Raw genomic sequence first — 26,891 nt, forward strand, 5'->3', positions numbered from 1 at the left:
CCTGTATGTAAAATAAGTGTTGGGCAAGATGGGTCTATCCCGTTTGTGAGATAACACCCATTTTTATGGATTGCAATATTAATCTGTGGTCAGTGGGGCATTTGAAGTCTGGTTTCTCAAAGTTTGATTGCATAAGATCTTAAGATCTAACCTTTAATCCAATTCCAAATTCTTCAAGGTATTTGGATATCGCCTGCCAAAAGACGACAATATTAATGACTAATCCACTCTTCGGTATTCAGCCACTAAATGATTGTATCGCCAAAAGGAATAAAGAGGAGACGGAAAGTTGTGATTTTTGTGGTGCATGGAAAGAAGATTTGGCCCACTTCTTGCTCATATGTCCACAGCATACAAAGCTTATTTTTACCCTGCATCAAATGAAAACTGCAAATGAGGCACTTTATCTGCTCAAAATGGTGACCGATGATATTGTACTTGGTGCAATCTTACAATTGCTTGAGAAAGCACGCTGTATGAAATTCTTGCACCAACTACTACCTTACTAAAATAGCACAATCATGGAGTAACTTGAAACAATAACAATATGAGATCGGATGATGAAGCTGTTTTAATTATGTATAACCTCGGGTTTCTATCGTCTTAACTATGTATTATATGTATGTATGCATCTCTGGATTATTTGTGCAAAATTATTTTATATTTGATTTGTATGGTCCATGTTATTCTGGTTTAGGTGTAGATCATTGTTATAAATGTATTATTTCTGGGTTTTTAACATGCTTTTATATGAAATAAAGCGTATACTAATAAAAGAAGCTACCTGGTATCAACTAGTATTCCTCCAGAGTATAAAACCCTTGCTTCCACCAGATGATGTCAGAATCACGTTGTAAACCCTAGTAATTGCATATTTATTAGTAAGCATGTGCTTGTTTGCGGAGAATCTGTCACTGTCGCCAGCGTTTTTCAACAGTTGAGAAGTACAGTACCTTACTTGAGCGCTTTCTAAGTTATCCTTTTGAATACTGGTGGTACTCTTTAAACAATAAAAAAAATCCCTTGCTAGCGTTAACACATTTCATTGGTCATTCACTTTGATTTAGCTGGTAGATTTGTTATTTCTTTTTTTAATTGGACTCCATATCTTGCTGTGGCTATTGCCTTCCTTGAGGGACAGGTGCAGGCGAGCATGATAGCAAATAGACATTCTGTTTCTGAGTTTCTATCTCGAGGGAGCCGTTTTAAAGCTGCCTTGCATTATATCTCTTCTTGCAGCTATTCCGAGGATGCTGGAACCATAATTGAATCAGACTTAATTTGCTTTTGAAGATGCCGTGCTCTGAGAAGTGCAGGCTGGAGCTACAAGAGAGGGCTGAGATTCACTGGTTTGGTTCACATATCCGGTCTAATGTAGCTTTTCACGTTAAGCACACATCATGGTGCCCTGCCTGAGCTAATCACGACGAAACTATTGTGAGGACCTTAACTTCTAACATTAATCTGCCAAGATGAGATGTTATGCCTCACATTTGAGTTGTGTGCCTGTTGTCTAATCATCTGCTATAGCCACCTGCATCAAACACCAAATTGTCATATTTTCTTTTCAATTCATTAGTGGTGAAACATAATTGTAGATTCCTACTCATTTTGACAAGGTGTCTGTTATAACTCTTCGCTTCAGAGCAGGGATGGACTAGCTGATATGTATTTATTTACTTTAATGTGTTTCAGTTAAACACTTTACACATACATTTCAGCTTCAAATTCAAAATACATATATTTATGCATAATCATAAACAATACTCAAATAGTGATACAATTAACATCTAGATAAAATACATTTTCATTTCATTAGATTTAAAATTATTCGCATTCAATTTCGTAATCGCAATCTGCCAAATCCTATAAAGTGCTAAATGCAGGCTCTTGGTTTTAGTGTTCATCAGTTCCTTAGCTGATATTCATTACCTTTACATTGTTTGTCTGTGTTTACGTTCAGCAATCTATTTGTTTATTCATTTTGTTTTACTATGCTGATTTGTTCTTCATCAAGAACTGCAGTGCCCAATTATTACCCGGTTCGAATCGGGGATGTGATTGTGTACGGCGTTGGCGAGCAGTGTATCACACATAATAAAGTAGAACTTTTCAGAAGGAACATGCCTATGTTCCCCAGCAAATGTATTGTATGTGAATGTTTGCCATATAGATCTGTGATGGAGACTGGATGGTACATTGCATGTGTTAAGGAAATTCCCACTTTTTGCCACTTTCCCTCCATTGATTTCAATGGGGGCCACAAGCCATTCTGTTATGTAGTTGGACTTTGGCTAGTTTTTGGGGCAAGTGAGGTATTTTTAGCCTCACTCAACGGCTGTAGTAATTTCTTTTGGGATGTACTTGGCAGTCCTTGGGGCTCCCAGTGCAGGGAGAGGTTCCCCCTTTTCTTTTTACCTTTGTTTTAATTTAGCACAGCCCCCCTTATAATGTGTGTGTGTGTGGGGGGGGACCGGGGGGGCTGGAATAGTTAAACAATATGGGATGGGGATTTGGGGGGAAATCACCTAAAAATAAAATCAATTTCGATTAGTTTTTTCGGTAAAAAATACTTGTCAAAAAACATCTAAATTCCGACCGTCGATGAATTGACATAGAACCGTCTGGCCTGTAGATCTGACAATCCGCAGAGCCATCTGCTCTGGGACACAAACCAGGTCACCTGCTGCTGCTCCCCACCATGGAGAGGGGTCTCCCTGTAGCCCTTGTTTTAATGCCCTGCAAACTGGACCCTGCCTGTCCCATTCCTTGATCACCCAAGCAACTCGCCACACCTCGGGTTCCCTGGGAATCCTTCAATGTTCTGTGATTTGAGGCAGTCATTGTTCAGTCATCAGTCCACTCAAGCTGCTAAGTCACTGGAACCGTTTGTCTTGCAAGTGACCGTTACCACTGCTAGCTGGATCCAAACCCAACATCGAAAACAACCACTGCACGTGTGACTCCTGGACCGCCTGCAACCAGACCAAAAGCGTGAGTAGTTCTCTCCAGCATCCCCAACTTACCCGGGGGGTTATTTTTCTTCAATTCAAAGTTCGTGACTCGGATTGCATAACCGGTTTGATGCATTTCTGGTCCCATCGAGATTCAATTGGTGCAAACCCTATCCCTGCCTCTGCCCATAACTCACCATGGGCAATGCAAATTATGGTATAGGAATCCTTCCTGGGGGAGGCTAAGGAATTGGAAGTTGCACTGTCCTTTAACTGAAACTTGAGTTACTATTGCGACTAGCCAGAAATCTGTCCCTGTCACGTGGTGCCAGGGATCCGTGTCAGCCTTTGGTTGTAGGGGACCAAGGTTAATGACAGCCAGTCCTTCCCCAGAGGTGGGTGTGTGAGAGTTGAGGGCCCCTGTTCCTGCCCCTTTGCCTTGTGCCTGGTTGCATGACTGCAGTACCACTGTCTATCACCCCATGCCTGCACAACACCATTCTGGCCAGTATCGTACTCTTTGTCTTGCAGGGCTGGTCAACTCAACAGTAGCATTGAACCAGTCAGTCAGTGTTTGGAGAGAAACCTAGATTAACAGACCAGAGGCAGAACGAACCGTGCAAAGTAGCCAGCTACATGGCCTACTCCTGGGGAAACATAGAGGGCGCGGAGCACCGCTGCAAATTTAACCCACCAGAGGGGCAACCTGTGCCGGCCAAATACTAGCACAAGCAGGTCACAGAACGCTGTGCGAGACTTATGACAATATGCTTGCCTACATGGGGACCACGGGGCAGCACCCACACCAATCCCACATGCTGGAGCTGCAACAGAATCCTCACACAAATTGGGACATTAATTGTTTTTGACTGCTATTGCTGAAGACCGACAGTCCCACGAATGGAAGGTGGTGGGGCTTACGATCCCTGTTGAATCTTTACGTGTTTGTAACACCTTCCCGGGGAAAAAAAACAGCGCTGCGAGGGATCCAATGGAGGGGGGTATGCAGTGGCAAAAGGGGAAGATGGGAAGCAGGAAGGTGTGGGTTATTCGGGTGTCAAGGGAGTATAAGGAGGACCAAGAGACCAGCTGGAGGAAGGACTGAGCAGAGAAGTGGAGAGGAGATTTATTGAAACAAGATGAGGTATTGGTTGGTAGGAGAGAGTGATACTAAAGTTGGAGTTTGCGTGAAAGGGGTGTCAGTGGTATATTAAGAAGGAAAGAAGAGAGTGAGAGGAGATTGACTGAGGAGGGTGGTGTGGGTGGAGTGAAAAGTAGTGTGACGTGGGGCATAGTAGTGTGGAGACTGGAGTAGTGTGTAGAGGGGGAACAGTGTGGATGAGGGAGGAAAGCAGTGGTCTAGATAGGGAGAGAAGTTGTGATTACAATCTCTTTGTGGCAGTACATCCAATTCAAATTCATCCAGACCTTTTAAATCTTGATCTTCATTAAAGTTGAACTGAAATGACCACCATGCAAGTGGCTTCATCAAGCACCATTTAACTGCTAGTGTCGCTGCAAGCATGTTCATTTGTTGAGTTGATTTTGTGTTTATTTTTAAATGTATTCTTTTTTATTTTTGTATTTATTTCTATGAGGAACAAGGTTCTTTGCATGACACTTTAAACCTTTTTTCTGGTTTGCATTTCACAAGAACTGCAATTGGTGGGCAGTTTTTATTTTTGTCAGGCAAATGATAAAAGTACCAGTCACTGGGGTTGGTGTTAAATGGTAACTGTTAGAAATGACATAACTGATAGAACTGAGTGCTCAGAAAGTAGGCCAATGTTAGAAATCCCCAGACTGAGTGTTCTTGTTTTCAGTTGTGGGGCCAAGGCACATAGCTGGTGTAAATAACTCAAAGAACATCTTTTCTACACATAATCCCTTCTAGTGCTGTATATCAGTTAAGATTTTCTGCTTTATGGGGTGTAAATGTTCAATGCAAGTGCTATATACATTTCTTCACTCCAGGTAGGTCCAGATAAAGGATTTTGTAGCATTTCTCTACCACACCTAATGGCCTGATTCTTTACACAGTAAAAGATCTAAATGCATGTAACAAATCAAAACCAACATACATTGCCCTGATTAATCTTACAAAAGCCTTTGACTTAATGAACAGGGCCAAATTGCGGGCCAAACTTGGAAATGGGGCATCCCAGAAGGCTTACTTGCTATCATTAAAGCTCTCCACCAATACACCACCCTTGAGGTTAGATTAAACCTAAAAGGAGAACTCCCCTGATATATCTACTACCAGTGGAGTCAGACAGGGTTGTATCCTAGCTGCTTTTCTTTTCAATCTTTATCTAGCAGATTTGGCTGATTTCTTGCTTGCACACTCACTTGTATGTCCTAATATAGGGAAAAGTTCTATCCACTTCTTGCATACGCTGATGACATAGCCTTGATTGACCATACTCCAGTTGGACTTCAACATCTGATCAAGGCCATGGAACAGTATGCGTGTGTGACTGAGCTAATTATCAACCACATCTTACCGGTTGTTAAACAAATAAAATACCTGGGCTTTTCCCTTCGAACAACCCAGTTGCTTAAAGATCTGATGGATGAACTAGAGTCAAAAGCCTCACAATACATAAGCCAATAAAAAAAAATACTGACCCCCCCTATGTAGATTCTCGTTGTTACCTTTGTTAAAGTTCTACAAAGGGAAAGTGATTCCAGCAATATTGTATGGGATGGAAATTAATCCCAGCAACCGGAAATTTAATTGGGCCCTTTTGGAAAGTCGAATATGGAAACAAACCCTTTCACTTCCTATGTCCCTCCCCATAGTACGTCTCAGAAACAAACTCGGTTGGCACTCGCTTTAATCACAGTTTGATTGGAAAGTACTTCTCATCTATAGATCTAACTTAGACCCATGCAAAGACTCTTTGTATGAGAGTATAGAAGACCATATGATCTCTGACAAAAGTGAATTGTTGTCTAAATTACACAGCGATGCTGACCAAATCCTTTTAAACTGTGAAGTATCAAGTGAAATCTAGATCCCAAATCCAGATAAAGCAAAGCGAGCCTTACTGAAAACGTATTGGATCACAACTAGACTGTCTTTTTGCAATTGCAAACAAAAGCGCAAAGAAATTCAGCGTGTGTGAGAAGCCAAGTAAATATGTATTGCCATACTTAAGAAGATTTCCAAATCCCCAATGGCGTGCCGAACTACAGCACTTTCGCCTAAATCTGTTGAACACGAATGAAACTATGAGAATATGGCAAAATCCAGAATACAAATAAGGGGAATGCGATCTATGCGGCGAAGTGTATATCAAGATATAAGACACCTTCTAATGACTTGTACAACCACATTCCCAGTAAGAGCAAAATACTTTGCTAGATTTGTCCATTACACTGAGTGGCTAAACGCCCAGGAATTCTGGCATAGGCTGTCATCATGTAAGGAAATCTTCTTAGCTATAGAGCTTCTGAAATTGTTAAATGAAATGCACCTTATAAGATTCTCCTTGTAAGAGAAAATGAGCCTCATTACGACCCTGGCGCTAATGGGTTAACGGCGCCGTTAACCCATTAGCGCCTAATTACGAGGTCCCTTTGTGGGACCCAACCTTTTACCAGCCGTTAAAGTAGGGACCCGCAAAGGGACCTTGGTGCAAAGTACGGTGCCGCAATTTGCGGCACCGTACTTACTGCCTTCCCCATTCCCATTGAGCCCTATGGGGCAAAAATGGGAATGGGGAAGGGCCATGGAGGAAGGGGGAATTACTGCCCCGCCAACCTTGTAATGGGGTGCTAATTCCCCCTTTCTCCATGGCGGAGTCGGTAATTTACCGGCATGGACCATGGTGCTTATAGCACCATGGTCTTCCGCCAGGGTCGTAATGAGGCCCAATGACTACCTCCTTTCAGCTGTTCTCCTTATTTTTCACTGTTTCACTTCTTTCTTTCTTTCTTTCTTTTTCTCTTTTAATTCTAAAGGAACTGTGTAAAAAAGTCTATGTATGACTAAAGGCACAATAAATAAATGTTTTTTAAAAAGTTGCATTTGTTGTGCAACTATGAAAAGCTGATTATACTCTGTATCAGACAACATGTTCCTTGAGTCTTTTTCTATGTCACTTAAGTATAGTCCTTATTGTTTTCTTAACTTTCAGTGCCATCAGTTCTCACCTGCAAACATGTGGCTGCTCTATCGTTGTGGGGAGCAACGCAGAAAAAGTTAACAAGGTGATGTATTTTGTCAATCATTGTGTGCGCTCTCGTTAGTATGCATACTTCAATGAAACACTGCCCTTAGTTTATAGGTAACAATTAAGAGGTCACATTTCAGTTTTACATGCTATGCCCTGTAATGTCATTAACATATAGTCTGAGTATGCATCATATACTGCCTGTTCTATTATTCTTTCAGGTAAAATTGTCTGATAATCTTGTTTTTCTAACTGAAGGTTCTTTATTCTCTCTAACTTCCCTTTGAATTCCTGAGTAGATTTTCCGTGTCACAAAATGCAGATGACATAACTTTTGGCCCTCATTCTCTTATTGACAGGTTTCTTGGCACCATTCGTATTATAGTAGCTCTTGGCATTTTAGCCTAAGGTAACATACAATAACACATTCTTTTAAGCATTTTTACCCATCAAATGCAATACATAGTGGCCAGAGCTGTTCAGACGTGAGGTTGGCTTTCCCAAAAGATGGTGTGGAAGGGGAAGAATATATACCTACGTAGAGTGCCCCATCCCATGTGAGAAGTCCCTCTTTCTACAACATAATAAAATCATGTCTGAGGAATACAATTTTAATTTCTTGGGCACAACCCATCCTGGGTATGCCAGCACAATTCCCCTATTGTATGTGGGCTTTTACAGTTGGATGACATTTTGTGTCACCAAATCATCATCTGTGTCCTATATCCGTTAATGGCTTCATCCTATGTCTTTCCTGTTGCCACTTATCAGGAATATTATCATATTGTGTTGAAAAAGGAGCTGCTCTAAAAGCTGCTTCCAGATCTAGACCTGCAGATCACAAATGGATGACTCTTCGGCATGGGGGCCTGGTTGCACCCTCCCTTGCCTCACTTATAGTTCTTCTTGGCCATAAGCCGAGCTCCGAAACATGCTTTGCTGTCTTACATTTAACATCATCACTTTCCAGTTTGACATCTAGCTTGTTTCCATCTTATTTCCACTCACTGTTTTGCTTCCATCCACGTGATGGTTTTCTCCTTTCTCCCTTCCTAGTTTTGTGCGACTTTATATTTTGCAGCCTGAAGGGAGTATATGGGGTGACAGCTACTCCCTGCCTCTGTGCTCTGAAGTGAGTTTTCTTTTTTTTGTTTTCTTTTTTTGTTTGTTTGTTTATTGTGCACCTGGTTAGTTTTTACAAACCTTAAGCACAAAAATAATTACAAAACATTTAGGGGCCAATTCATAGAATTCGGCGCACAAGTGGCGCACGCGGCTGGCGCACAGTGTGCGCGTGCGGTAGTCTGCGCCAGCCGCGTGCGCCGAAACACCTTCAGGCGCACAGCGTATTCATGGATTCCAACATCCACAACCAGCCGTGGCGCAGAGTGGCGCAGCGACCCTGCAGCAGCGTCAGTTACGCCCCCAAGAACGCCCCTTGCGCAGGGAAAAGCCATCAAAATCCCCAATCCAGCGCAAAGGGCAGCAGCAAACGCAGAGCGGGGAGCGTGTATTTCAGGGGTGTGCGAGTGTCCCCACACGCGATAGGCCTGGGTACGTGTATTACAGGGGTGCGCGAGAAAATCTACACGCGATTGGCCTGGGTACGTGGATTTCAGGGGTGCGCGAGAAATTCTACACGCGATTGGCCTGGGTACGTGTATTACAGGGGTGCCCGAGAAAATCTACACGCGATTGGGCTGGGTACGTGGATTTCAGGGGTGCGCGAGAAATTCTACACGCGATTGGCCTGGGTACGTGTATTACAGGGGTGCGCGAGAAATTCTACACGCGATTGGGCTGGGTACGTGGATTTCAGGGGTGCGCGAGAAATTCTACACGCGATTGGGCTGGGTACGTGGATTTCAGGGGTGCGCGAGAAATTCTACACGCGATTGGCCTGGGTACGTGGATTTCAGGGGTGCGCGAGAAAATCTACACGCGATTGGCCTGGGTACGTGGATTTCAGGGGTGCGCGAGAAATTCTACACGCGATTGGGCTGGGTACGTGGATTTCAGGGGTGCGCGAGAAATTCTACACGCGATTGGCCTGGGTACGTGGATTTCAGGGGTGCGCGAGAAAATCTACACGCGATTGGGCTGGGTACGTGGATTTCAGGGGTGCGCGAGAAAATCTACACGCGATTGGGCTGGGTACGTGGATTTCAGGGGTGCGCGAGAAATTCTACACGCGATTGGCCTGGGTACGTGGATTTCAGGGGTGCGCGAGAAATTCTACACGCGATTGGCCTGGGCACGTGGATTTCAGGGGTGGGCGAGAAATTCTACACGCGATTGGGCTGGGTACGTGGATTTCAGGGGTGCGCGAGAAATTCTACACGCGATTGGCCTGGGTACGTGGATTTCAGGGGTGCGCGAGAAAATCTACACGCGATTGGCCTGGGTACGTGGATTTCAGGGGTGCGCGAGAAATCCTACACGCGATTTCTAACTGTGCGAGTGGGGCAGTGTATTACGTAGGTGTGCGGGAAGTTGAAGAGGTGAATTGCCAGTGTGGGTCCTCCCAGGTCTCCCCTCTACCCCCTCCACGACCTCTGCAGGCAGCCCACACCACAGGGGACTACCCTGCACCCCTGGTCATGTCCCGCAGGCAGCCCATCCACCATGGGCATGCCCCCCAGCCAAGCCACATGTCCCCTTGCACCCCCACCCCCCAGCAGGCCCCCACCCATGTCTCCCAGCACCCCCACCCCCCAGCAGTGAAGGGGCAGCCTCCACCAGGCCCCCACCCATGTCTCCCACCACCCCCACCCCCCAGTCACCAGGGGCAGCCTCCACAAGGCCCCCACCCATGTCTCCCACCACCCCCACCCCTCCAGTCACCAGGGGCAGCCTCCACAAGGCCCCCACCCATGTCTCCCACCACCCCCACCCTCCCAGTCACCAGGGGCAGCCTCCACCAGGCCCCCACCCATGTCTCCCAGCACCCCCACCCCCCAGCAGTGCAGGGGCAGCCTCCACCAGGCCCCCACCCATGTCCAACCCATGTCTCCCAGCACCCCCACCCCCCAGCAGTGCAGGGGCAGCCTCCACCAGGCCCCCACCCATGTCTCCCACCACCCCCACCCCTCCAGTCACCAGGGGCAGCCTCCACAAGGCCCCCACCCATGTCTCCCACCACCCCCACCCCTCCAGTCACCAGGGGCAGCCTCCACCAGGCCCCCACCCATGTCTCCCACCACCCCCACCCCCCCAGTCACCAGGGGCAGCCTCCACCAGGCCCCCACCCATGTCTCCCACCACCCCCACCCCTCCAGTCACCAGGGGCAGCCTCCACCAGGCCCCCACCCATGTCTCACACCACCCCCACCCCTCCAGTCACCAGGGGCAGCCTCCACAAGGCCCCCACCCATGTCTCATACCACCCCCACCCCTCCAGTCACCAGGGGCAGCCTCCACCAGGCCCCCACCCATGTCTCCCACCACCCCCACCCCTCCAGTCACCAGGGGCAGCCTCCACCAGGCCCCCACCCATGTCTCCCACCACCCCCACCCCCCAGCAGGCCCCCACCCATGTCTCCCAGCACCCCCACCCCCCAGCAGTGAAGGGGCAGCCTCCACCAGGCCCCCACCCATGTCTCCCACCACCCCCACCCCCCAGTCACCAGGGGCAGCCTCCACCAGGCCCCCACTCATGTCCCCTTGCACCCCCACCCCCCAGCAGGCCCCCACTCATGTCCCCCTGCACCCCCAACCCCCAGCACTGTGGGGCACCTGCCAGCAGGCTCCCAACCATGTCCCCTTGCACCCCCACCCCCCCCAGCAGGCCCCCACTCATGTCCCCCTGCACCCCCACCCCCCCAGCACTGTGGGGCACCTGCCAGCAGGCCCCCAACCATGTCCCACTCATGTCCCCTTGCACCCCCACCCCCCAGCAGGCCCCCACTCATGTCCCCTTGCACCCCCACCCCCCAGCACTGTGGGGCACCTGCCACCAGGCCCCCAACCATGTCCCACTCATGTCCCCTTGCACCCCCACCCCCCAGCACTGTGGGGCACCTGCCAGCAGGCCCCCAACCATGTCCCCTTGCACCCCCACCCCCCAGCAGGCCCCCACTCATGTCCCCTTGCACCCCCACCCCCCAGCACTGTGGGGCACCTGCCAGCAGGCCCCCAACCATGTCCCACTCATGTCCCCTTGCACCCCCACCCCCCAGCAGGCCCCCACTCATGTCCCCCTGCACCCCCACCCCCCAGCACTGTGGGGCACCTGCCAGCAGGCCCCCAACCATGTCCCCTTGCACCCCCACCCCCCAGCAGGCCCCCACTCATGTCCCCCTGCATCCCCACCCCCCAGCACTGTGGGGCACCTGCCAGCAGGCCCCCAACCATGTCCCACTCATGTCCCCTTGCACCCCCACCCCCCAGCAGGCCCCCACTCATGTCCCCTTGCACCCCCACCCCCCAGCACTGTGGGGCACCTGCCACCAGGCCCCCAACCATGTCCCACTCATGTCCCCTTGCACCCCCACCCCCCAGCACTGTGGGGCACCTGCCAGCAGGCCCCCAACCATGTCCCCTTGCACCCCCACCCCCCAGCAGGCCCCCACTCATGTCCCCTTGCACCCCCACCCCCCAGCACTGTGGGGCACCTGCCAGCAGGCCCCCAACCATGTCCCACTCATGTCCCCTTGCACCCCCACCCCCCAGCAGGCCCCCACTCATGTCCCCCTGCACCCCCACCCCCCAGCACTGTGGGGCACCTGCCAGCAGGCCCCCAACCATGTCCCCTTGCACCCCCACCCCCCAGCAGGCCCCCACTCATGTCCCCCTGCACCCCCACCCCCCAGCTCTGTGGGGCACCTGCCAGCAGGCCCCCAACCATGTCCCACTCATGTCCCCTTGCACCCCCACCCCCCAGCAGGCCCCCACTCATGTCCCCCTGCACCCCCACCCCCCAGCACTGTGGGGCACCTGCCAGCAGGCCCCCAACCATGTCCCCTTGCACCCCCACCCCCCAGCAGGCCCCCACTCATGTCCCCCTGCACCCCCACCCCCCAGCACTGTGGGGCACCTGCCAGCAGGCCCCCAACCATGTCCCACTCATGTCCCCTTGCACCCCCACCCCCCAGCAGTGCAGGGGCAGCCTCCACCAGGCCCCCACCCATGTCCAACTCATGTTCCCCACCCAACATGTCATCACAATCCAGAACCCTGGTCTCTATGGTCAGCCCCCAAATGCAAAACACCCACCCGAGTATTGCATCCACCCACTCATAATTTGCAATCACATCACAGAACACCAATTGGAAGTTCCGAAACAAACACATGTCCCTCACATACACCCAATGGGTGTCAGTGAATCTCAAAACACATAACATGAAATGCATGAAAACAATGAGATACCACACATTGAAGTTCAACAAAAAAATAATGTATTAAAGGAAACATGAATAGAATCAAAAATGAAGAAACAGAAATGTGAATGTAAAAAAATGAAAAGAAGCATGTCCGTTCAAAATAAAAAAAATAAAAATATATTGAAATCCAAAGTAATGTTGTACAAAGTCAATGTCCACAAAACAAAATCCAATGGGAAATAAAAATAAAAGCCATTGATCCATGGAGAATGTTAAAAAAGAAAGTATGTACAAGTCTACAACTATGTACAATGCAAGAAGCCAGGGTCCATTATCCCAACAAAATAAAGGAAACCTATCTAACTACACTAACTAATAAAAAAAATATATACAAAAATGTGGCCAATGTCCAAAAGGTCCAAATGAAACAAAAACAAAAATGAAACCTAACACTACCTACATAACTATGTACAAGGGCAGCGGGCTAGTTCCACGGCTCACTTCTGGATGTGCCGGGCCAGGGCATCATCGAACTCCTCCTCAATGTCCCGGAGGCGGTCCTCCTCCATGGCCCCGAGGGTCCGCAGGGCCGTCGACGTGTCCACCTCCAAACCCCTGCGGATTGCCTCGAGGCACTCGGCCCGCCTCAGGGCCCTCTGCATGGAGTTCTCCGCCCTGACCATTGAGAGCCGTGCCTCTTCCGCCCGCTGCCGCTCCGCATCTATGGCGTGGCCCAACCGCTGCCACACGGAAGACACTTTTTGTCCTGGGTCCTCCTGCCCTCCGGCCGATGCCTGCCCCTCCGATGTCGAAGGCCCCGAGCCTTCATGGCTCCCACCATGGTGCTGCTGCTGCTGTGCCTCTGCCCCTGCACTGCCTCCTGCTGCCTGCACATCCTCCGCCGGCTGGGGTGCAGTCGTTGACGTGGCCACCCCTGCTGGACGTCCGACTCCCGACTGTGGCAGGGATGCCTCCTCCACCAGCCTGGCCGCACCGTCAGAGGCAGCTCCACAGGGCACCCAGGTGACTGATGGGTGGGAAGATGGCACAGAGGACGACTGGCGCGTAGGGGGTCCAGCTGAGGAGGGGGTCGTGGCAAGCCCCATCAGACGGAGGAATCCGGCCTGGGTGACCTGTCCCAGCAGGCTGACGTGGTCAATGAGCCATTCGAGATGACGTGCAGTCTCTTCATGAAAAGACTGCAGGTCACCTCGCATGGCCCGTTGACGCAACGCCACACCAGCCAGGACAGGCTCAACCCGGGCCTGGATAGCCACGTCCGCAGGCAGAGGAAGGCCAGTTGACGTCAGCTCATCCCCTGCCTGAAAACTGGTCTGGACATAGGCATCCCTGCTGGTGCAAGATGATGCAGGGACAGGATTGCACACAGGCACCTCCGCGGCGGCCTGTGCTGCCTCCTGTCCCTGGTCCTGCACTGCACCACTAGCACCAGTGGGATCCCCACCCCCAGACCCCGTCTCTGGTGCTTGCACGGCCTCCTCCTCCACCAAACCCCCCACCAACCTGGATGACTCTGTGCCATCTTCCCCCGTTGGGCCCTGTGGGGTCCCAGCTGCCCCTTCTGCTGCCGAGGAGTCCAACTGCAACCTCCGCCTCTTGGACCTCCCCCCGGCAGCTGTGGCCTGGGACGCGGCACCGGACTCCTCACTCCCCGACGAGATGACAACATGGGAGGGGAGCCGGGCCTTGCGTCTCCGGCTGGCGGTGGGATCCCCGCTGCTGTGCTCCACAGCACCTTCTCCGCCCTCTTCATCAGTTGACGCTGCAGACAGGGAGAAACAAAACACACGCATCAGGGCAATGTACAATGGACACATACACACATGACAGTTGTACATGAGTGGCATTGGCAAACCTCAGACATGTCATCACGATCCCCAACACACATGTCATTACAACTCGCACACACGAGCCATACCACAGCCATATCGCAACTGCCAACACCATCCATACACATACAACAGCATGAGCAGCCAAAGGTGAGCCAGACATCACATGCAACACAGGAAGTGCACCACACATGTACACACACCACCACACTTGCATGCATGTGTACACCTCTGCCAAGTGTCGCAGTGTTCAGACGGGCATCCATGTCACATCTGCCCATCAGGCTTCCACATACCGCTGTCACATGCATCCATGTTGCATCACTGTTGCACCCTTGTCAAATACACACACATGCACATGTACACAGCGCTGATACATGCAGCTGAAAACAACATACATGCGTGACATCACGGACATGTCTACTCACATACACATTCATACAAACTTGTGTGCCCACACAACTGCATTTGGCATGCAAGCCCACACACACAGGCACCATCCATGTCTCACACATTACAGCCCTCGCATGTGTCAGCCCCACGGACCTGTACACCCGCACCCATACTCGACCCCATACAAACAGATGTGCAACCTGCACACTACTGAACAATCACCACACGCACTGCTCACAATCAGGATGCATGTACACTCACCGCTCGACTCCAGACGGGTCTGCCTCTCAAGGACCTGGACGTGGAGCGCTGGGGATATGTGTTCCAGGAGCCCCATCTGTTCTTCCGACAAGTGGCCCCGGCGCCCCTTGGCATCCGCTGCCTTCAAGAGGCGCCGGGCCTTGTTCAGGGTCCTGGACCTGAAGTCCTCCCAGCGCTTCTTGACATGTTGGAAGTCGCGGACTGCCACCCCCTCCGCGTTGATGGCAGTCACGATGTCAGTCCAGATCCGAGTCCGTCCTTCCTTGTCGGCGCGGGAACTTCCGAAGAGGGCATCATACTGCCCCAGGACTTGCTCCACCAGGACACCAACTTCGGTGGCACTGAAGCTGGTGCCCCTCTGCCTCTCTGGCCGGGGGTTGTCAGTGGTCACAGATGGAGTTTGCCCCGACATGACAACCCCAGAGGCAGGAGTGGGTGGGCAACTGGGTCCTGGGGCTGGGCTGTGGAGCGATGGAATCCCAGTCGGGAGTCTTTGGTTCCAGCAGGGGTGGTCACACCAACAGCACCCCTGGCTGATGTGCAGGCAGCAAATGGCAGGGCACGTGGGCAGCAAGCAGTCAGGCAGCAGCAGATGGCAGGTGGGAGCGTGCTCGGGGCTCTGGGGGGCAGTAGTTCGGCCTTCTGGGCAGGAGCGTGGTCTTCCGTGTGCTTACGCGTGGCCAGCTTGATACGGAGTGATTTGGCACGTGAAAATTCTGCACGTCAGCGTGTAATTCGAGGAAAGGCCCTTAGCGCGTAAGCGCGTCTGCACGCATACGCATTTTCATTGGACCAAAGGCCCTCAGCGCGTGAGCGCGTCTGTGACGTGACGTGCGAGGGAGTATCCCTCATTGCACGTGATGACAGAACACACGTGGATTTCAGCCAATCGCGTGTGAAAGTTCACGGCACCCCGGAACACACGTACCCAGGCCAATGGCGTCACGTACCCAGGCCAATGGCGTGTGGAACTACCCGCGCACCCCGAAACACACGTACCCAGGCCAATGGCGTGTGGAACTACCCGCGCACCCCGAAACACACGTACCCAGGCCAATGGCGTGTGGAACTACCCGCGCACCCCGAAACACACGTACCCAGGCCAATCGCGTGTACGCTCGCTCCCCTCCGATCACACGCGATGACACCCGAATACGGGAAACCAACGAGTCCGCCCACACGGAGGCGTCCCGCGCCCGCGCACAGCATAAAAGTGCGCGCAAACAACAAACGCGTATATACAGCGACGATGAATGCCCCATTTGTTGCTGCACTGATTGTGGGACACCGCAGGAGGAGGAGAATAGCCAGGGCACGCATTTTTGCACCACGGACAAGCCTTTTTGGGATGCCTGACGACCAGGTCTACGGCAGGTATAGGTTTCCACCCCATATCATCCTAGACCTGGTCAGGGAGTGGGAAGATGACCTCACATCCCCCACCCTTTGCTCCCAAGCATTGAGCCCCTTGGAGAAGCTGCTCAATGTCTTGCATTTTTTGGCCACTGGGTCGTTTCAGCGGACCACTGCCATAGTGGGGGGGGTCTCACAGGCCACGCAGTCACGCTGCCTACACCAGGTACTGGCAATCATGACAGCGCGCCCCTCAGTCCGCAGGCACATATACATGCCCAGAACACCCGCAGAAAGGCAGGCCGTTGTCCTGGATTTTTTCAGGGTGGCACACTTCCCCAAAGTGCTCGGTGCCATAGATTGCACCCATGTGGCCCTACGTCCACCTAGGGCCACTGAGCACATCTACCGAAACCGCAAGCACTGGCATTCCATCAATGTACAGGTGGTATGCGATGCAAAGGGAATCATCACCTCTGTCTATGCAAACTACCCTGGCTCCACCCATGACAGTTTCATATACAGAATGTCCGCCCTGAGACGGGCCCTGGAAGCTGGGCAGCATGGCGACACATGGCTCCTAGGTCAGTACAAATGCCCTTGCACATGCATGCAAGTCACACACAGACAAATATCCCAACCCTAATAATCTCAATTATTATCACCTCCCCAGGGGACAGTGCCTACCCTCTGAGCAACCACATGATGACGCCAATCCGGAACCCCACCACACCACCCCAGGTAAGATACAACGCCGCCCATATTGCAACCAGGGGCATAGTGGAGCGCACATTCGGAGTGCTCAAGTCACGTTTCCGCTCCCTTGACTGCTCTGGTGGGCAACTACTCTATGCACCACCAGTAGTGTGCAGGATCATTGTGGCAGCATGTGTCCTGCACAATGTTGCAACGGCAGGGCGTCCCGGTGGACATGGTGGTGCCCCCACATCCCCAACCACAGGCACAGGCGCTGCCCATGGGAGGGGACAGGGCACGTGGCGAGGAAGCCCGGACCCAGCTTGTGGCCACATTTTTCACCTAAACTCCCACCCCTGCGGAGTGCACACAGGCCTGGCACATACCAGGTGACAATCGATGATGACAAAGTGACAGTCAACTGTCACAACCCTACCACCCTGAGATAGTTGCCATGGAAGTGCCACATCGTCTGCATCCCTAGCTACTTAAACACAAGCTATCCTGTGCAACCAAAATGCACACATATGACATGTGACATGACATGGGCCATACACAAGTATTCCAAGGCCCAATGAGGCAGGGGGGGGGGAACAAGGGAACACAGAGAACGGTACTACTAGGCCAGGTGTCATTGAGATTGTGCAAGTGCAGGGGTAGGGGGAAGGGAAAAGTGCAAGGGGAAGGGTGGGGGGGAGTCCAGTACAGGGGAAGTAGGCCAAAAGAATAATACATAGGTCGCCTGGTGGCAACTGCAAAGATAAGTGCAGACAAGTGCTGGGAAGGGAGGGCTGTAGGGATAGAGAGACAGTACTGCAGTGCAGGGGTTGCCAGGGTGGCAGTGCAAGTGGACAGTGGCTGGGCCAGGGACCGAGGTTGGTGAGAGTGTCCCAGTAGCAGCTCCTGTGCAGTTCCAGTGAAGAATTCTGCAAGGGAGAGGCAGAGAGTAAGCAGAAGCAAAGAGGAAGGTCTTGAGGTGCTTCCAGAACTGGAGATGGTTCCCCTCAAGTTCAAGTCAGCCAGGAAGTCTGTTCCAGGGGGAGGGCCCTGCTGCGGAGAGAAACATACCCCCAGCTAGTTGCTCTGAGAAGCGGATGACCTGGACATGCAAGGTGTGCATCACACACACCTGCAAAACAGGCCATGGCCATCACTGTCATGTCACTCAAACCCTCCCAAACATCAACATGACATGGCAAGCAATACCCATACACTGACGCAGTAACAATAAGGTACACATTGCCATGTCCTAAATGTACAGTGACATCGGACAATGATGCCTGACCCGGAATCAGATGAAATGACAGACCAACAAAATGTCCCACCCAAAATAAGTCGTTTCCAAATGCATTGCAACAGTCGTAGACGTAACATCACAATGAATGCCTGTCTATATGCACATTATGCATTGCAAAATCAACACTGCAGCTCATGTGTGCAGTGTCCCACTCCTGCATCACACTGCTCAGCGCACAGCACAGTGAACAGCCATTGCGTGTGATGCACACCCTGAGCATCACATCTAAGTGACAGACTACATCAAACATCAAATTTTTGGCATGTACTGGAACCATAATCGGTCACAGAACATGTGCTGCCGGGACACAGTGGGCACCAGAAGGCAAACAGTGTACACGTGGATATGCAAGGGTGGGAGTACATGGAGTGCATCCGAGTGCAAGTGTGTGGTTCTGCAGGGACATGCACTCCACATATGCATGTGCACTCAAGTGACCATCAGTGTTCCCTACACATCACATGTGAACATCCACCATGTGTACACCCCAGCATGTCAAACCACAACTATCCCCTCGCACCTGAAAGGAAAACACAACACATGAACAGGCATTGATCAGCAGAACACAACATGTACATAGGACAACAACATTACAATGTCAGAGTTCCCATCACACTGCAGGGCAATGCAACTATCAACAACAACCCCCCCCTCCCGCGCAAATGACCATGACCCGCTGAACAACTGCACCTGGGTCATGGAGCCTCCAACCCTCATTTCCACCTGGCCACAGGATCACCTTTACCCTTCGTGTCCATCTCCCACCTTGTGTGTAAAAAGATGCCTGAACCCTCAGAATCCACACTCATTTACAAAATCACAAAATCCAAGGCATGAAAACGAACCCAAACACCCTCCAGTAGATGACTTGACGTAGCAGTACCTCACAAACGCCAAGTACTACCACAATGATGCAACAACCAAGGTAGCACAGCAGAACAATGTCACGACAGGATGTGAGACATGTGTGGTACATGACATAGGATGATGCACAATGAATGGATGTGTACTGTCACAGGTCCCCTGTACAGGCGCGGGAGTCTCATGAAACAACCACCCACACCATGTCCCGGGTGCCTGCAAGGTCAAACTCACACAGGCCCCTGAGATCATGGTGGGGAATGAGGTTCAGGGATATGCAGTCGGGACAGGTGTAGACACACTGGATGACTGGAATGAGTGGCAGGTGAGGGGAGGAGGAATGACACATGAAACTAGGGAATGCACAAAAATGTACAACCTGCATGAACACATACACAATCCAAACAAACTTGGACATCATTGTCATGACATTCTATAGTCCAGGCTCAGGAGTGGTACGAACCAACCACCCCCTCTAGGGTTTTGGCGCCTGCAAGTTCGGGGCTTACACAGGCATCCGCAACCCCAGTGGGGAAAGAGGGTCAGGGAACGTTGCTTGGATAGGCACGGGAAGCAGGAACACCGGGTAGAGGGTACAGGTTTCATAATTGCATAGGATCACGGGTGATTAGGGAAAAAAACATACCAAATAGGACCACACATACATCCGTGCATCAGTACACTCCCCAGCAAGCCTATGCAGGGCAGTTTGTAAGGAAAACAACAAGACACTTAGCTCTGGTTTTGAGTGCTGGCCTCCTGCCTGCGCACTCTCAGGGCCGGTTACAGGAGCACTCCAATGCTGCAAAGAGAGACACAGTCAACAACCTGTATGTGCCAATTACACGAAAACACAACACAAAAAACATGCCCCATAGCAACAAACTACTCTACAAACAGACAATCAGTGCTCGATGCTTCGTACCCATATATAACATCACCCCTGTGACGGGTCATACACAGTCAATGCAGTGAGTCAGGCGCTGGTGGGTGCGTGGCAAATGGAACACCAATGTGTCACAATTCACACAACATGCAATGTTCCCTGGGTAAGCAGACAGACCCATATGGCAAGCCATGACTACAGAGCAAGTTGCGTACCACCATGACCAAAACAAAGTTGGCAGTGCATTTATCATGAAGTACGTGGAATAGACATGCACTGCACCCAAGTATGTCCCTTGCTTTATGTCCCTGTGAGCTGCCCCTTTCCATGTCTCTGAAGGCTACATGGTTGATACAAGTGCCTCAATGAACCTTGGTGTACCGCAGGGTATGTGCCACTGCCCCTGCATGTGTCCCAGACAACCCTACTATCAACAGCCATCAGTCCACAAACACATCTGAGCTGCATTGTGTGCTTCAACACCAATATTCGTCTAAGCTCACCCTCAGTGCTGTGACTAAGCCTGCATGTGCAACTCGCCTGGTGCAAGCTTTGCTGTGTCGTGGCCCCCCTGTGATGCTCACCTTGCCTGGAGTTCCTTGGAACATGTCAGCAGTTCTAGGATGTGGGTCTGCAATCACTGTGGCTCTGCTCGTGCACACATGTGCATGTGGGCACCAACAAACGGGTCAGGAATTCCGTCGTCCAATGGGCCATGTCTGCTGCCAAAGGTGCTCTGGTGCCTCATCCCCCTGCAGAAAGTGCATGGAACAAATGATTAATGCATCAAAGTGATCTGTGTGTGTCTCATCAGGCATCTCATTACTTGACCATGTCAGAGAGTCACATCACAAATCACACCATCAGTCCGTCTTTGACTTCCAAAGTGTGGAACACTATCTACAGCATGAATTGCAACAGGCACGTGTACAGGAAAGAAATGAGACATAATACACAATGCATAGCAATCAATGTCCACATTAATCATGACACACCCCATCTAGCAAAAGCTGAACAGTGGACAATTACACCTAAATCATCCCCACTAGGGGTGTCAACACAAGTCACAAAGCACCAGACATGCCACAGATATGACAGTCCAAAGCCCTTGTGTAAAATTCTGTAACACCGAACCATCCTTGCGAGCCCATGGATAAGGGAGGCAGGAGTGGCATATGTGAGTCAAGGAACCCAAGCAGCAAACACATACACAAGACAACCATGAAGGGCCCAGCTGGAACAGACAGTGGATGCCTTCAAAAACCACAAGGCACCGCACTGTCACATGAAAGCACAATAGACTACAAATTTTAAACTAACTCAACTATTAACTAATTACACTAACTATGGAAAACCTACATTACCTATTTAAACTAACTATCAAACAGAAACTTAACTAAACTAAACAAAAAATCAAAAATGGCCACATACGACCCGGGGGGGAGGGGAGGCACCCAGGAGGGGGGAGGTACAGGGTGCTGCTCAACATCCACATGCGATGATGCTGAGCCAAAAAAAAATACCTCCATGGGCTCAACGCCTGCACAGCACGACCTATGTGGGAGATAGATGGTCGTCCGAGTCTGGCTCATCCTGGAAAGGAGGACGTGGCACAGTAGCCTGGCCACGCCTAGCCGCAGCTTGCCCCTCGTCGGCAGCAAGTCTGCCGGACAGGTGAGCCTGGTTCTGTGTGGCGATGTTACATAGGTCTGCATGCAGAACCTCACGTGATACACGTGCTTCCTCTTGCAAGGTAGCACGTGTAACACGGAGTTCCTCCTGCAAGGCCTGGCTGGACAACCGCTGCACCTCCCGGCAAGCCTGTAGCTCAGCCGAGATGGTGCGCTCAAGCTGTGCAAACCTCTCCTCTGCCTGCTGCCTCTGGGACATCATAAGGACACCCAGAGTGGATCTGAGGGAGGCATACTCCTCCCTCAGGGCATCCATGTGCGCCTCTGCGTGAGCAGCAATTGCTTGACGCAGAGACGACATTTCAGCCTGGCGTGCCCTGTCTGAGGCCGCCATGCCCAGCCTGAGCGAGCGGGCCGTGGACCGTGCCGCCTGCTGCTGGAGAAGCACCTGCCTAGCAGGGGGGAGCACAGATCGGGCCACACGCTCCATGCTGTCAGCGATGTTCTCCATTGCTGCCCCCTGCCGTTCGGTATTGGCAGTCATGTCTTGCTCCCACTCAGTATACAGCGGTTGCGCGCGGCGACCGCGTTGCCGGGCTTGACCCCTGCGGGACCCAAGGACCGGAGGTCCTCGCTGTGTTGGCACCGCCTGCGGCTGCACGACTACATGCCCCCGTCGACGTGATGTCCCAGGCACATCAGTGACTGGTGTGGAGGGTGACCCTGCGTCCCGATCCACCACGGGCGGAGGAACCAAGACTGTCTGATCCCTCAGTGCAGGTGTCGCAGACAGAGGTGTGTCCACATCAGAATCACTCACCCCTGACACATGGACTTGATGGTCATCCAACTCAACATGGACGTCAGAGTCGTCATCAAGGCTGGACTCATAGGCAGCCAGAGACAGGATGGACTGCAGCACTTGGGGGGTTTCGTGGCCTACCACCCCACGACCCCCACTAGTGCCGGGTTGATGTGGTCTTACCAACCCTGTGTCTGGCGTGACAACACCATCCTCTGCATCCATTGCGTCATCACCTGAAAAATAGAGAGGAAAAGGTAACTACACATGTCAGAAGCACACAACACACACACACACCGACAGCAAAGGCATCCGGCAGACATGTGACACACAACATATGACCTGGCATGCATGCTGGGTCTACTTAGAATAGCCACTGTGATCAGACCTGTTGAAAGGTGGCAGTTTGATATGATATGATATGATATGGTATTTGTAACGCGCCTATACACGAGTGTTTCAAGGCGCGACGAGGCAGGGAGGGGGGGAAACAAGGGGAAGACAGACAAACGATCCTACTAGGCCAGGTGTCATTCAGATCGCGCAAGTGCAGAGGTAATGGGAAAAGGAGAAGTGCAGGGGGAGGAGGTGGGGGGGAAAGTGCAATACAGGGTAAGTAGCGTAATAAAATAATAAATAATAAATAAAAGGGCCAGCTGGTGGCAAGTGCGAGGTAAGTGCAGAGCAAGTGCTGGGAAGGCGGCTGTAGGGATGCAGTGACAGTCCCGAAGTGCAGGGGGAGCCAGGGAGGCAGTGCAAGTGGAGAGTGGCTGGGCCCTGGGCCGAGGTCACAGAGTGGCCCAGATGCAGGTTAAGTGCAGACTTCGAAGGGGAGTTAAGGAGGTTTAGCAGGGGAGAGGGAGAGAGAAGGCAGAAGCGAAGAGGAAGGTTTTGAGGTGCTTCCGGAACCGGAGATGGTTCTCCTCAAGTTTCAGGGAGGCAGGAAGGCTGTTCCAGAGGGAGGCCCCTGCTGCGGAGAGAGATCTGCCCCCAGCTCGTTGCTTCGAGAAGCGGCTGACCATGAGAGAGTTGGAGACGGATGAGCGAAGGGCTCGTGAAGGCAGATATTTAGGAAGAGAGAGTTGAAGGTATTTTGGCCCCAGGCCCCAGAAGGCCTTGTGGACAATGCAGAGGGTTTTGAACTTAATCCTCGCAGCCACTGGGAGCCAGTGAAGAGATTTCAGTCCTGGAGAGATACGGTCCCTGGGCTTGAGGCCAAGGACAAGTCTCGCAGTTCTGTTCTGGATAAGTTGCAGAGGGCGGAGAGTGGAGGCAGGCAGATTAAGATAGAGGCTATTACAGTAGTCCAGCCTTGAGAGAACCAGGGCTCGGGAGACAGTGAGCTTCTGGGGGAAGGAGAGGAAGGGAAGAATACCTCTGAGGAGGTGCAGCTGGTAATGTGACTTCTTAGAGACGTCGGAAATATGAGGAGAGAAGGAGAGTGTGGAGTCGAAGATGACCCCGAGGTTTTTAGCTTTGCAGGTAGTGGCAGGAAGGGCGCCAAGGGAGGCCGGCCAGAGAGCTGCAGGAAAGGAGGGAGTGGGTGTGCCGATGAGTAGAATCTCAGTCTTACTGGCGTTAAGGCAGAGGTCATTGGCGGCACACCATTCCTGGATAGAAGACAGACAGTCGGAGATGAGGGGAGGAGAGGAGGAGGCCGAGGGTAGCCTGAAAATGAGCTGGGTATCGTCCGCATAGCACTGAAAGTGGGGGCAGAGAGCGGCGATGCGGTGGGCAAGGAGTGCCAGATACTGATTGAAGAGCCAGGGAGAGAGGTTGGATCCCTGGGGGACACCACAGGTGGAGAAAAAGATGTCAGAGAGGAAGGAGCCCATTTGGACCTGGGAGGGTCGACCAGAAAGGAAAGAGGTCAGCCATGCCAGAGCCTGACCAGTGATACCCAGGTTATCACGGAGACGGTTGAGCAGGATGGCATGGTTGACAGTGTCAAAGGCAGAGGAGAGATCGAGCAGAATGAGAACACAGGGAGTGTTGGAATCGAGGTTCAGGAGCAGGTCCTCACGGATGTTCAGGAGAGCAGTTTCCGTGCTTCTGGCCGCTCTGAAGCCGGATTGATGGTCATGAAGATTACCAACGTATTCAGCATGGAGGTTAAGCTGGGAGATGGCCAATTTCTACAGGAGCTTGCCCAGGAAGGGAGTGATGGAGATTGGGCGATAGTTGGCCGGGCAGGAGGGGTCAGAAGAGGGTTTCTTGAGGAGGGGGTGCACAAGGGAGTGCTTGAGGGGGGATGGGAAGACTCCAGAGGCGAATGAGTGGTTGCAAAAGTCAGCTAGGGCAGGAGCCAGGGAGTCGATGTGGTCCTTGATGGTTTTGGAGGAACAGGGGTGAACCTGTTTAGACGAGGTTTTCATAGATCGGACTTGTCTGGAAACCTCATCAGCAGAAAAAGGTGGAAAAGCAGAGAAGGAGGGCGGAGGGGCGGCTGCAAGAGAGCAAGAGGAAGAGCAGGGAAGAGAGGGAGGGAGGAGAGAGGAGGAGAGCGAGGACAGGATGTCCTGAGTTTTTGAGATGAAGTGCGAGGCCAGTGCAGTGCAGAGGGCCTGGGAGGGGACAGGAGAGGTAGAGACTGCAGCAGGGTTGGCCAGCTCCTTGCAGATTTTAAAGAGTTCGGCCGAGTTGTTAGATGCCTCAGAGATGCGGGCTTGGATAAGGGCTCTCTTCTTGGTGAGAACGGAGAGCCGGTATTGCCTTTGGAGCAGGCGGCAGGCCAGTTTGTCAGAGGATGAACATGAAGCACGCCATTTCCTCTCTGCCACCCTGCACTTGCGTTTTAGGGTGACAAGATCCGAGTCATACCAGGAGTTGCATTTGGCTTTGGGCTTCAGGCGGATTCTCATGACGGGGGCAAGGATATCGAGAGTATCAGATATAGAGGAGTAGAGCATGGAGAGGGCTGCGTCAGGGTGGGAGTCAGCCGAGGGGGGAGAAGGGGCTGAGAAGGTAGCAGCGAAGGCCTCAGCTGACACGCGCTTCATGGGTCGGATGACCGAGAAGGTGGGTGGCAGTGAGGAGGGTGGCTTTGCCTGTGGGGTAGGGAGGGAGAGGTGGGAGGATAGGAGAAAGTGATCGCTCCAAGAGAGAGGAGTGGAGAGAGGGAGGGAGAGGGGAAGGTCAGAAGAGATCAGAGCATCAAGAGTGTGCCCTGCAGAGTGAGTAGGCCCAGACGGGAGAATAGAGAGTGAGAGAGAGTTGCAGAGTTCGCGGAAGAGACCTGAGGGGGGACAGGAGGCATCGAGGTGGATGTTGAAGTCACCGAGAAAGAGGAGTTGGGTGGTTGAGGACAGGAGTGAGGAGGAGAGGTCAGCCCACTCAGAGAGGAAGGAGGAAATTTGGCCAGGTGGCCGATAGATAGTAGCCACGGTAAGGGAATAGCTAGGAGAGAGAGAAAGTCGGCAGACAAGACATTCAAAAGAGGAGTAGGTCTGCGTAGGAGTGACAGTGGCAGGAATCCACTCAGGGAAGATAAGGGCAACACCACCCCCTGAACGGTTGGGCCTGGGCACGGAGAGGATCTTGTAGCCGTCAGGTAGGAGTGTGTCAAAGCAGGTGGCAGAGCTGGCAGTGAACCAAGTCTCAGTGAGACCGAGGACGTCGAGGTCCAGTTCCTCAAGAAGGCGACAGATATCAGAGGAGTGCTTGATGGCAGAGCGAGAGTTTAGAGTGGCAATGTGGAGAGGGTTGCCATCCTTGAAAGACTTCCGGGGAGGGGTACAGATCAGAGGTACGCCCTGCGGAGGTGTTAGAGAAGGAGTTGAAGAGGGAGCAAGAGAAGGGGCAGGGAGGGAGGGGAGAGGCAAGGTAGCCGAGGACAGAGGAGGGGGGACAGCGGGAGCGGAGAGGAAGTTGATAAGGCATGGGAAGCGTCTATCAAAGAGGTGAAGGTTGGCCTGAGGGCCTTGGACCAAGACGGTCCCGTTAGCATAGACATTAATGATGGCTTTAGAGGAGTGGAAAGGGGCCAAGAGGACATCCCAGCGGGTGCCACCATTAATGGGAGAGGTAGAGAAAGGAGAGAGCACAGCGACCATGTGAAGGGTCCATAGGTCAGGTGAAGGCACGAAAAAGAGGATGTCAGTGAGAGTTTCCTTGGAGCAGGCGCTCGTGTAGGTGTCAGCGATAGGGAGGCCTGGGTTGGAGACCAGGATGTCCTTTTTAAACTTTTTCCTACCGGATTTAGTGAGGAGAGCAGGATAGTCAATAGAGAAGCAGTTAGAGTAGATAGGCGAGATAGAGAGATAGAGAGATAGAGTTTGCATGGAAGTGGGTCTATGCAGTGCTGAAAATGTGTACGCCACTCACTACCTACATGTACAAGCACTTCATGGTGTGTGCCAGGAAATGTGAAGGCAGTGCAATGTCAAATTCAGACATCACGTGCATTGTG

The 26,891-nt window shown here is 51.9% G+C and overlaps 1 protein-coding gene across 1 annotated transcript in view; it reads left to right on the top strand.

The window, feature by feature from the left end:
- The window catches only part of C9orf72 (C9orf72-SMCR8 complex subunit), a 467,428-nt gene that overhangs the window by 234,963 nt on the left and 205,574 nt on the right, over positions 1 to 26,891 (top strand). Inside the window, exon 5 of the mRNA XM_069630918.1 lies at positions 7,097 to 7,169. Coding sequence (XP_069487019.1) covers positions 7,097 to 7,169 — 73 coding nt within the window. The remainder of the gene's footprint in view (positions 1 to 7,096; positions 7,170 to 26,891) is intronic.

This window comes from Ambystoma mexicanum, chromosome 6q (assembly GCF_040938575.1).
Source record: "Ambystoma mexicanum isolate Mex_15411 chromosome 6q, UKY_AmexF1_1, whole genome shotgun sequence".
NCBI lineage: Eukaryota > Metazoa > Chordata > Amphibia > Caudata > Ambystomatidae > Ambystoma > Ambystoma mexicanum.